The sequence below is a fragment of the Bufo gargarizans genome, chromosome 5 (genome assembly GCF_014858855.1).
Source record: "Bufo gargarizans isolate SCDJY-AF-19 chromosome 5, ASM1485885v1, whole genome shotgun sequence".
Classification (NCBI taxonomy): Eukaryota; Metazoa; Chordata; class Amphibia; order Anura; family Bufonidae; genus Bufo; species Bufo gargarizans.
In genome coordinates this window covers 173,994,057-174,007,223 of record NC_058084.1, presented here as the reverse complement: position 1 = coordinate 174,007,223, position 13,167 = coordinate 173,994,057, and the positions used below count along the sequence as shown (strand labels likewise).

Genomic DNA, 13,167 nt, shown 5'->3' with positions numbered 1-13,167 from the left:
CTTCTGAATTTATAGTTGGTTATCCCACAATGCGGTGCAGTTTATAGCTTCTGTTTGGACAGATTGTGGTTGGATCTCGGTTGAGTTCCTGGTGCTTCCATTGCTCCTTTGAAGTTAAGTTTTTCCTTTCCCTTTTGTATGGGTTCTGTTTGTTGCATTTCCCTATTTTTTGTATTAGGCCTGAATGAGACTCCTGTTTGTCCTTCCTTTTGGAGGAACACATAGTCTCGTCCTTGCCATTAGTACCAGGGTCCTATAGGGTATACGCTAGGTATTCCTGCGTATGAACTCACCTACCTTTGAGGTCTGTTCATACTGGTAGTCAGTCAGGATTTTGGTTAGTGTTTTCACTAGGTGTCCATTTTTCTTCCCTAGTTCTCAGGCCTGATTGCTTGTTCCCCCCTTCCCTCCTATGCTTGGTGTGGTGTTTCCCTCCCACACCAAAGCGTGACAATAATGCTGTCAGTATAATTCTGTAGAAGTAAGGTCATACAGAGGCACACAGCATTATAAATCCATACCTCCTAACTGTCCAGAATCCAGCAGGACAGTCCCGGATTTCAGTGGCTGTCCCGCTGTCCTGGTACGGGGAAGGTATGTCCTCTGATGATGAAGCAGAGAGCCAGCTGTCGGCTCTCTACTTCATCATTCCTACCCGCTGCTGGCGCTCCACACTGCAGGTCTGGGTAGCGGTCAGGGCCGAGGGCAGGGCCTGCCGGGAGCTCCGTGTATTCTGCTGCTGCTGGTGGCGGCCTCTGCTCCCTGCCGGCTTCCACGCTCTAGTGTTCCGTGTGGCGCCCGCCCCCTAGAAGTATGTACCCTGCTTTAGTGACCCCCTGAAATATTCTGGGGTGTAATAAATGTATAGAAAACATCCCTGTCAATTATAGTCCCTGATCAAATAATACAACAGTTCAAGGACCTGAGTAAACAACCCCCCCCCCCCCCCACACACACACATTACACTGCCATAATCCCCACCAGTGCACCCTAATAATCCCTTTGCAGTTTACCCCCATAATCCTGCCTGTGAATGGGGCACTGTACTCAGCATATTACTGTGAGGGGGCACATATCTGGTATAATTAGTGTGAGGAGGCAGAAAAGGTGGAATAATTACTATTTGGGGGCATTTAGGGGACTGGTTGGAATTAGGTAGTGGCGTCGCTAGAGGGGGCGAGGGGCCACCCGGGTGCCCCCCTGCTGATTCCCCCAGGTGAATACTAATGAGCGCTTCCAATTAGTACCGAAGGACCAGAAAGTGGTGAACGCTCTGTTCTCACCACTTCCTGGTCCTCGGCTGTCGGCTGTGCAGGGCTGCGCACAGCGTGAGGTCGCTCTGTGACCTCGGTACAGTATTAATCCAAAGTTTTGAAGGAAGCAACTTCAGATGAAGCATCCAAAGCTCACTAATTGTGATAGTAAATGAGGACTATGGCTGGACAACAAGGAACCATTTTATTGGTGGATTCTGCTAACATTCCGGGAGTGACGTCAATGAGAGAAGCCACTCAGTATCCCGGAACCTTTCTCTCCAGGGGAGGCCGGAAAGACGGGCGTTGCACACAGGCCGGAAGTTCCTGCTCTCGTAGGTACGCTGCGTGTGAGTGAGGACGCTGTACTGCCATCCTGGAAGTCGCGCTACATTTGACCGCGGGCGGTTGTTTTTAACGATGTACAGGCAGAGTTTTAGGTCTCCGAACCCTTCCGGAGCAGGCGGCGGTGAAGGGAGCCCGGGGTCCTTCCGAAGCCCACCGCCGTACCCAGGTCCCGGGGGCCCCATGCTTCCTCCACCGCTGCCGGCCTGGGGGTATGGCTCTCCCCACACACCCACCTACGGACACAGGCCGTACGGCAGCGGGCACTCGTCGCCCTCTCAGAGTCCTTACGGGGGCAGGCCCGGCGGCCATTCCCCAGGTAACACTCCGCCTCGGCGGCCCAGCCCTCGCTATAATTCGTCTCCTTACAGCAAGTCTCCTGGAGGAAGCGTGCAGCATTACCAGCAGCATCACGGCCGCGGCTACTCTTCTCCCCGGCAGCCCATGAACTACCAGGTAATAGGGAGAGAAGCTGCAGCAGCATAAGCATGTCGTGTCTCACGGCGGCCTCTAGGTGGCGCACACCAGCAGCCTGGAAGGGTGTCATAGGCTTAGTCTGTATACATAGAAATACTAGAGGGTGTAATTCGGCTCCGTGCTTTGACCAGCCTGTGTGGGACTTTACTAAAAATGAATTCTTTCTACAGGACAGGCCTTTTCCAGATGTCCGACCTGGTACCCCCTAGGGTGCCTTCTGCCCGCTAGGCTTTGGTGCAACCAGAAGTTACTTGGTCCCCCTTTCATGAGACGCTTAGGGGTTGGCAGATTACCTGTACCGATGACCTAACCTCAGGATAGGCCATTAATATCAGAATGGTGGGGGTTTGAATCCCAGCTTCCCGCCGCTGATCAGCTGTTCGGAGTGCGTCCTGCTCGCTGTTGACATCTGCCTGCTCCGTCCCATTGCTGTAATTACATCTCCTCAGCACTGCGAGCAGGTAACCGGTGAAGAGAAGGCAGTGCTCATGTGAGCACTGCGTTTTCTTTAAACAGTTGATCGGCGGGGTGCCAGGAGTCGGACCTAAGGATAGGTAATCGATATAGGAAGCTGACCAACCACTTTAAAGAGGTATTCCCACCTGGGACATCAATGGCATGTCGCTAGTGTCATGAGACCCCGCTCCTATCTCCTGAATGGAACCCCGAATAGAAGAGAGAGAGAAGCTACACATGTGTGGTCACAGTTACTGGCAGTCACATAGTGGTGAGCGGAGGCCGCACTTTCACAGTTCACTATTCATTCACTGCTAAGGGACTGAATGCGCTTACTCAGCTATTTTTGGAAGTCCCGTAGTGCTGAATGGACAGCAAACTGTGCATGCACTGCGTGGTTCACTTCAGTGGCCCAGCTCTCTAAATATGAGCTTTTCCCGGAGGTGGGATCTGCTCCTGTCTAATATTGATGGCATTTCCAAGCGATATACCATAAATGTCCCAGATGAGCCAGCCCCTTTAAAGCCTTATGAACCCCCCCCCTTTTTTTTATTTATTGCATTTTACTTATTTTGTGCTGAAATCCTTTTTTTTTTTTTTTTTTTCCAATTGGCCTTTATTCAAAATTTTCTGCAGATTTTGTCCTACAGGGTTAAATTTCAGTCTGATTTCAGTCTGTTTTCAGACTTTCAGACGAGCGTGTGCAGACCGGAAATCACACTCCGTGTGTGAGCGTGATCCTCTGTACTGGACACTGGGGCGCACAGCATTGTACTGATTTATAATGCTGTGTGTCTCTGCATGACCATACTGTTACAGAATCATACTGACAGCTTTATGTCATGATCAGTAAGGCCATGCAGAGAGACACGGCATTATAAATCAGTACAATGCCGTGCGCTCCTGCAAGACGAGCAGTGTCCAGTACCGAGGATCACACATGAAGTGATTTCTGGACTGCATACACTCGTCTGAAACAGCCTTACACTGACCCCCATTGTGACAGTGCATGTGTAGCCCATATCTCTAAATTCCTGACTGCTCACGAAACACGTAGTTAAAATCTTACCAAACCACTAAGAATTTAGCTTAAATAAGTATGTATGAATTGTCAGGAGTTCAGAGATGAGGGCTACACATGAGCAATTGGGGCTTATCGACGGGACTCACTAGGAACATAATCCTTTAACCATATCTTATTGGTATGTGCATCTTTAAGAGCAGTAACTTTTTTTTCCCCCTCTTTTGGTTGTGAATAATTTTTTTGCCTTTCTTCTTAAATGGGGCTTTATTTTTGTAATTTATGTCCCCTTACCATAGCGGTTGTTTTGATGTATGAGCTATGGAGGCCAAGGGCAGGGCTACAAGCTGCAGAGCGGCATGCAGTGGCAGTTTTTATTTGTGCCCTCGATGAGGTTAGGGTTACAAGTCCTTTGGGATAGATTGAACTTTACACTTTTTTTTTTTTTTTTATATTGCTAGTTTCTCCTCTAACTTGGGCTGATCTGGGTTTGATAAGGCCCAGAAGGTCACAGACTTCCAGCGATCACATGACCCCTGGGGCCAGAGCAGGAAGCGGCATTGCAACTTCCTGATCCCTATACAATGAAGTCATTGAGAATGATGGGGAAGATGGGTGCGATGAAAAATCATCCCTACCTTCTCTGTGGCGATCAATGCTGTCACTGACCGCTGCCTCCTGATTCTGCAGAAATGGTAAAAATTCACCCCCATTTTCTATGCAAAATAAACATAATTGGCATTGTTACATCTGAAAAGGTCCAAACAGCCTAAAGATAATCTGTCACCACATACCTGGAGATGATTTTTTATTTTAGGCTAATAAACCCAAGGCTCCACTCCTCTTGATTGTTGGCCACGCCTCCACCAGTGAAGAGGGGTGGAAATGACTGGGCACTCATCCATGTACAGAGCCTGATGTCAGTGGTGGAGGCGCAGCCAGCAGGGAAATTGATTGGAGCCTTGGTTGCAACGGTACCACCCTTGTTGCACCCTGGGCTGAATTGGTATAAATTAAAATGCTTGTTTTCTCCACACTGGGGCCACCGATAGACATTGGACAAAGACAATAAGGCCTCTTTCACACAGGCGAGTTTTCCACGCGGGTGCAATGCGTTAGGTGAAATGATTGCACCCGCACGGAATCCGGACCCATCAATTTCTATGGGGCTATGCACATGAGTGGTGATTTTCACGCATCACTTATGCGTTGCGTGAAAATCACAGCATGCTCTATATTGTGCATTATCACACGCAGGCCCCATATGTGAATGGGGCTGTGTGAAAATCGCAAGCATCTGCAAGCAAGTGCGGATGCGGTGCGATTTTCACGCACGGTTGCTAGTAGACGATCGGGATGGGGACCCAATCATTATTTCCCCTTATAACATGGTTATAAGGGACAATAATAGCATTCTTAATGCAGAATACATAGTAAAATAGCGCTGGAGGGGTTAAAAATAAATAATTTAACTAACCTTAATCCACTTGCTCGTGCAGCCCGACTTCTCTTCTGGGTTTGGGTACAAAACATGCCGATTTTTCTCATGCACGTGCAAAACGCATTACAATGTTTTGCACTCGCAACGCACCCGCACCTTTTCAAAAAGTCATATATACTGTAAATTGGTACCACAATCGAAGAACGTCATTTTTTAAAAAAATTTTTTGTGAAGGCCGTAAAAACAACCATGGGGCGGATTTTTTTTATTTTTTTTTACCAAATTTTTTTCATGTTTTCCAACTCAGGATAAAAGAAATGTCTGCATTACAAAATACAACTCGTTCTGCAAAAAACACAGTCATATGTGAACAGAAAAGTAAAAAAAAAATATGCCTCTTGGCGGGGAAGAAAAAGAGAATTGCCAGAGTTCTTAAAGGGTTAAAATTGTTGTGGTGTATCTGTAACAAAATAGGACATTTAACTCTGAGTACTGGTGCCATACAGGTATCATAGAAGAAGATGGTTTAAATAAGGTGCCTGCAAGCAGGTGCCATAGCCTGCAAGTCTTTTCTGTTTCAAACAACGGGCCAAGTCTTAAACCGGCAATAATGCCAATCGTGTGCATTTAACACTTTAGATGCCGTGGTCAAGTGTTACGACTGCATCTAAATGCCGAAAAACCAGAATCACACCCTTCTGGGTAAGAACCAACTCCCCCCACGTGGCAATCGGGAGCAGATCCTTCTCTAAAGAAATTGTGTATCAGAGCTGCAGTTCCTGTAGAGACCTGCAGGTGTCAGGCCTCAATAGGATAACCGCAGATAAAGCTTAGGCTACTTTCACACTGGCGTTTTTCTTTTCTGGCGCTGAGTTCCGTCCTAGGGGCTCAAATCCGGAAAAGAACTGATCAGTTTTATCTTTTTGATTGATCAGGCTTTTCAGAAAACCGTAGCATGTTGTATTTTTACCTCCGGCCAAAAATCCGGAACACTTTGACTGAATGCTGGATCCGGCCTTTTCCACATTGACTTACATTACCTACGGATCTGGCGCCGTGTGTTCCATCAAAACGGATCCGGCTCTTGCATGTTAAACCTGAAAAATGTTAAAGTCCATAAATGGCGGATCCGTCTTTTCCAATGCATTTTTTCATTGTGATGAGTTTTCACACGTTTTTCCGGATCCGGCGGGCAGTTCTGTTGACTGACTTGAACGCCGGATTCAAACAACGCTAGTGTGAAAGTAGCCTTAGACTGTAGTTCTATTAAACTACAGTCTAAGCTGAAATAAATTTGAATGTTTCATATTGTAGCCTCCAGGGGGAAGGAGCCTGAAAAAGTTGTTTTAAAAAAAAAAGATTAAAACTTGTCACCCACTTTCCCCAGAATTAAAATAAAAATATGATCGTGGGCATCACCTTATCCCAAAACATTATTAAAATGTAAAAATATTTATCCTGAATGGCGAAATGAAAAAAAATCACATTTTTTTTTACATCATTTCACTTATCGTCAATAATTGAATAAAATGTGATCAAAACTCACACTCCAAAATGGTATAAATAGAAACTACAAATCGTCCTGCAAAAATTTAGCCCCTACACATCTCGGTAGACATAACTATAAAAAAAAGTGGGTCAGAATATGGTGATAAAAAGAAAAACTTTTTATTTTTTCAAATAGTTTTTTTTAATGTATTTTTTCAGTAAAAGCATATAAATATGGTATCGTATTGTACTAGCCCAGAGAATGAAGCGCACAGTGTAGGGAACGCAGTTATCGGGACTGAACCAAATGTCCCTCATAATTGATCGCCCGCGGAGATGAGAGCTGCATTTACGTGCAGCGATGAAGACGAGAAATTGCTGTTTACACGGCATAATCTGCTGCACAGACGCAACCATTTTAGGTGCCGGCTGAAATACAGGACCACCGCTGGCACCTTTTCCACAAGCGGTCATCACCGATAATTCGCCTGATTGCCGGTCCACGTAAAGGACCCTAACCTTATTTGTAGGAAACGCTTCCCTGTTGTGTGTTGCATGGAAGTTAGAAAAGGGGCGGATTGTCATTTCTGTACATTTATAAACCTCACTGTCTTCTCTCATGTAAGATTAGACGCTACAATATAAGGTAGACATCTCACCTATATATACACCTTTACACCACATTGCACAATTGCTATTTTTAATATACTTTTTATTTTATTTTTTTAACTAAAACTTGATATCAGTTAATACATATGCGCTTGGAAAAGATTATTGAATATTTCTTTACATGATGATTTTTTTTCGAAGGGTTCACCCAGGACATCTTCACCATATGGTGCACCGCATGGCAGAGAGAAAAGAGTGTCTAATGATGTGGAAAACTATTACAGACCTTCAATGCTTGAGGACCCCTGGGCTAACCTAAAGCCATTATCCCTAGCTGACATAGACCAACAAAAGAGCAATGAGCAAACAACATATACTGGTAAAAAAGGGCGCTATTTTAGCTAACACCTAAAATCCAAAGCTTTTCTGGGTAGACTAAAACATAGCAATTGGTCAAGGACTCAGAGTTGCAGCTTTTTTTTTTTTGAACTTAAAACCTTTTAGCAGATTTATTTTTTTATGGCATCAGATAATAACAACGTAAAACGTTGTGGAAGTCTAGAGCTGTGGTAAACAATCAAAGGCCACCAGCAACGAAGAACAAGTTGTTCTATCACCAGCGTATGTCTAGTGACTGTTTTACCTGGGTTTCAGATTCCAAGACTGGTTCCGACGCGGCATGGGTTAGGCTTGTCTTTAAAGCCTAATGTTTTTTTTACTATTTCTTCCAATCGATGGTTTTTATTTTTAGAGATCTCGTACAAAATAGGTTTGTAATTCTTTGTTTATACTGCAAGTTTACAATTTGTAAGCCATTTTGATGTGATAGTTTTTTGTATATGAACATGTCACGTGGCATCATGGTGTCCCCTGGTGCCTTTTTTTTTTTTTTTTTTTCCTCCCCGTAGGTTTAGTTTTAAACATCTTGGAAGGTTGTCTACACTCACCGCAGGACTTGTCATGTACAGAATAGTATTGTAGAAGCCACGTTCCTCCGATATTGACACTGTCAGTGCTGTACACATTTGCTATCTTGTTAACAAGGGAGTGTTAAATTGAGGCTCCTGTATTCTTTGAGATAGAGTATGTATATGGTTACGTATATATTTTGTGTTCTTGGCATTTTTAATTTATAAAATACTATAAGAAAATTGTGTGTTATAAGGCAAAACTGTTCCTTGATTTCTTAATGTTAAAGAAAGCTTTTAAATCTGAAGTGAAGATGGAAACTCCTCTACATACAATGTGTTACTTTGAAAATGACAAATTGGTTATAATTTTAATTGTCTGACAAGTATTTTGTCTTTGGATGTGTCGTCTCTTTAAATGTTGGTCATTATTATTTTTTGCACATTTGCCCCAATTTTAATGACCACAGGCACAGTCCATTTGCAGTGGTGCATGATGACTTGTAAACCATTTAGTGTTTTTTTTTTTTTTTTTGTTTAAATATCCACATACATTTTCCAGATATATATTTTTCCAGTGTTTGTCCAATAAAGTATGATGACCTTATCTGTTTTTTGGACCTTACCTATGCTCTGGATAGATCAGCATCTGATCTGGGACCCCTATAGATCAGCTACTTGAGAAAGCCCCAGCACTCCTGTGAGCGAAGCAGCCTTCTTGCTGCTTAGCCTTGGCCGTTGGTCACATGGCCCCCCTTTAAGTGAAGGGTAAGCAGCGAGAAGGCCACTGTGCTCACAAGAGTGCTGGTGCCTTCTCAACCAGCTAATCAGCAGGTGTCTGATCAGTTACAAAATGTTGGATAACAGCCTTTAAAGTGGCTGTACACAAGGATCGTTTTTGCAGATACTCATTTTAGGCCCGTTCTAGGCATTCAAGCTGGCCGTACATGTTCAGTTACACTGGCTAAAGGACGACGCTCTTTTTGGGTACTTTCTTTCACAGAAGAATTGTTTGCAGAAAAAAAATTGAAAACCTGCAGACTTCTGATGGTAGTCTGTCATCTGTTGGCTAAATTGTCAGTTGTTAAATTTCATCCGATGAACAATTATTATTTTTTAAATCTTTTATGAACTTTAGTGTAAATTATTTGGGCTCAGTTAAAGAGGTTGTCCTATCTGGACTTCTATGTCACATCTACAGGAACCCAACAATGTCTCAAGAATGAGGACCTGTTGTATGCCACCAGGAATGGAGGCTCTGTTTGTGTGGCTCTCTGCATTCACTGTTATGGGTCTAGGTACCATGGCAGTGACATTAGTGTCTATATTCACAACAGCTGTGCTATTACATGAACTTAGACCATGAAAAGGCCCTGTAAGGGTATAAACGTGGTTCTGTAGAACGTGTGCATGTCTTCTTACATCTGTCCTATGAATATTAATGTAGCTGTCCGAAATCAGCCTGAGCCAATGTCTTTCTAGACAAAGTACCCTGGACTGAATGAAGTTAGAACCAGGTAAGTCCAAGGCTGCAGTCGGTTTGGATTTTGACAACATAATTACAGTACACTACCAATAATGTAGTCATAAAGAAACACATCTGTTTAGTAATAAATATAAATGCAGCTGTCCCCTGCAAAAAAAAAAAAAAATCCCCACAAGAATACCTACTTACATGTGCTCCTGAGATAGAGATATAATCAAATAGGCAGATCTAGATAAATACTGATTTGACTAGGAGTGCTTGGGCCTTTAAAGCAAAATTGTGTGGGAGGAGATGGGTGAAATGAAAGCCCTCAGCAGTTTAAAATGGATATGACATGTCATCAGAAAATGACCTATTGTTTAAATAACATTTTTATGTTTAACATTTCTAGGTGTTATTTTCCCATGTCTATAGCTAGATTTAAACACAAACCATAAGTTCTTGCCGTTTTAGCACTGCCCACTAAGCCTAATGGGCACAACTAGCTAGTCTGTACAGATCATATAGCTCCTCTGTGCACAGATAAGACGGGATCCACCATTCACAATAGGTGATTGTCAGAGCTGATCTATTATTTCCTTCTACAATGACCTCAGCACAGGTCACAGAGCATGCCTGGAAAACTACCATAGAAGTCAATAGGGTCTCCTCCTGTCCACTGGGTCTATGGCCCATGGGGCTGCTAGAAAGCATTAAGGAAACTGCTTTACAACTGTTGTTAAAGGGATTCTGTCAGCACAGCAAGATTACGCAAATACACCTTATTACATGTTGTTGGAGGTCTCAGAGCATGTCAGAAATATACCAGTATGAAACTTATGATTTCTGTAGTTTTGCTGAAAAAACTATTTTATATACATGTATATGGAAAACACTTGTGAAGAGAGCCCAAGGGACTGTCCTAATCAACCAGTACCCTCCGTTCCAACTTTACTCTGAGGCCACATTGTAATCTCGTGTGTGCAGGTTTACTTGTCACCTAAGCGTCCGCATGGTCACTTATCCCTGTGCTGGCATCTGCCTCATTGATAGAAGTGCACATAAAGCTGGTGCCAGCACAGGGGTGGGAGCTTAGATGATTTAGAATGGCGTTGGAGGAGCTAGGAGGGAGCTTGAGGATTAGGGGACTATGTGAAGTTAGCCTTAAAGGATTACAGCTATTGATGGACCTATCCTCAGGATCGGTCATTATGACAATCCCTACTCTCGGGTCACGTCACGGGGTTGAATTATACTGGTGAGCTCATCAATTTACCACATAAATTCCCACCCACCCATTCTAGATGACGGAATTATGCTAACTTACTCTCCTAGATTCTAACATCCCAATATTTTCTATCACAATTGATGTTACCACCTATACTATAAGGCAATAGGGGCCTATACTCAGATATTCTATCAACCCCAAATTAACACTATAACACGAGTTATCTATCTGGGACCTAAACTCTTGAAAAACTACTAGTAACGTTATTCCCTCTGAAAGAGCAAGTTCTATAAGACAACAAGGAAGGGACATACCAATTTTTTTATTTAATACACAATAGTGCAGTGCAATACAAAAAGAAAGTGTCAGATAAAAGATAAAAAACTAAAATATCCATACAATAACAATGCAGTAAACAGATGAAATGAAAGGGATAAAATACAGAATATTGGCTTACTAAGGTGCAGTTTTATATTCTGGCTGTGGGGACAGCTGAAGATATGGGCAGTCACGCCAAACGATGCGGATCCCCAAAATGGCTGACAATTACCTGTTCCCAAACAACCCATTCCCCCTCCCCGCTTAGCTGAGGGGGGAGGGGGGGGGGGGGGGCTGTGAGGGAACTTCCCTCCTTTCGGTCTGGCCTTCTGGGACGTCCGATATTCAGGTTTTTTTCCCCACCTTCACAAACAGGTGACCGATGTGGCAATATGAATCATGGCAATTTATCGCCATATGACAGGGACTGCGGGTACAGGTAAAATCCCATAAGCTGAGTCGTCCCGATCATGCAGACACCAAATATGTTCGGGTTATGATTTCCAGAAGGCCAGATCCTGAATACTGAGTAAAGCTGGAGGATGCCTGGTCTAGACTCTCCCCGAAGCCCATGTCAGGCTGAACACAATTACTAGGGTTCTGAGGATGTGGGTGTTATGAGGTCCGAGTTATGGCTTCTGATATTATTTCATTCATCTACTTTATGGCTTAGACCACCTGCTGGTTTGCAGCCACCATGTCTGGGGTTGCCCTGCATTTTTAGTGTCCCCTTCCAGGTCTTCATTAGTATGCCCATATGGCTTGTAAGTAGCAGGCCAGTGCTGAATAGAGTTTCCTCTGAGAAGGTAGTGTGTCACCCTTTTGCAGACTGGTTGGCATCTAGAGGAACAATTTGCATAAGTCCTTAATATATCAAAATACACTGACATACAATCAGCTATTGATAATGCAAGCTGAGGAAAATCTGTCTACTTTAGATTTTGTTAGTTATCAATATCAGATCAGTGCCGGAGACCCAAAAAGTCACCTAATTAAGGAAAACCTCTATGGCTTAAAGAAAAAAAAATTGTGACTGACAGCGCTTATGCAGAGATTTCGGCAAAGCCAGCTAAACTGCCGGTTGTCAGTCACAGCGAAGGGACTGGGAAGGGGGCGCGGTTATCTTGACTTCAAGCATGACTAGAGAAGCGTGCCGGCAGGGGATAAAAGAACGTTTTCTGAGCTTTAGCCGCATCTGCCTTTAGGAAGAAAATTATCGTCTGAAACACGCTGCTGGTCCTGTTGGGTACTGCTGGCGACTTGGGATGGTTTTTGGCGGTGACAGATTCCCTTAAAATTTTATGTAATGGACCTGACAATTGTTACAGTGATATAAAAAAAATATAATCCTTGTTTGAAAAAGAAATTCTGAAAAATTGCAGGTACATGTGTATTGCTATGAAACCCTAATTATGGTCTGGTGCCACCAATTAACATCCTAAGTGACCTAATTAGTTGAATATGGTCCCCCTGTGTGCAGTCAAAGTATGACAAGAGGTGAGTATAAGGGCTGTTTCACACGAGCGGATGCCGTGCGTGACATCTGCTCCGTGAATGACAGCCAAGACCCGATGCAGACTGCAGAGGCACGGAGCAGTAACATGACTGATAATGCTCCGTGCCTCTGTGATCCCTTTACTACGAAATCACAGTGACAACTTTATCTCACTGTGATTTCGTAGTAAAGAGGGCACGGAGCATTATCAATCATGTTACTGCTCCGTGCTTCTGCTGTCCGCATCGGGTCTTGGCTGTCATTCACGCAGCGGATGTCACGCACGGCATCCGCTCGTATGTCAGTTCTGAACGGCCACTAAGCAAGCAACAAGAAGAGTCAAATAGACCAGGGTTGGTCTGTATATCTAATCTCCTGAACGTTGGAACATCCCACGGAGCTCTATTAAATCCATTATAACAGAAGGGAAAGAGTATAATACAATGAAAAAACTTGATAAAACCCGGCAAGGTGACCAAACCAAAGATCAGAAGGAGCTCCAGACATCCACAGGAGACATGAAAGAATTTGTTCAAAGGACCACGATGAGCTGTACACTCCACAAAATAGACTTTTATGGAAGTGAGGGCAGAAGAAAAGTAAATTTCTAAAGAAAAAAAAAAAACATAAGAAAACAGCTAGAGTTTGGCAAATCATATGTGG

General features: G+C 43.7%; 1 protein-coding gene across 1 annotated transcript; it reads left to right on the top strand.

Moving 5' to 3' along the window:
- Positions 1-1,598: 1,598 nt before the first annotated feature.
- On the top strand, positions 1,599-8,624 carry LOC122938961 (M-phase specific PLK1 interacting protein). The gene is made up of 2 exons (XM_044294852.1): positions 1,599-2,054; positions 7,292-8,624. Exons 1-2 carry the CDS (start codon positions 1,674-1,676, stop codon positions 7,493-7,495), a joined length of 585 nt encoding a protein of 194 aa, XP_044150787.1. The 5' UTR covers positions 1,599-1,673; the 3' UTR covers positions 7,496-8,624.
- Positions 8,625-13,167: the final 4,543 nt, after the last annotated feature.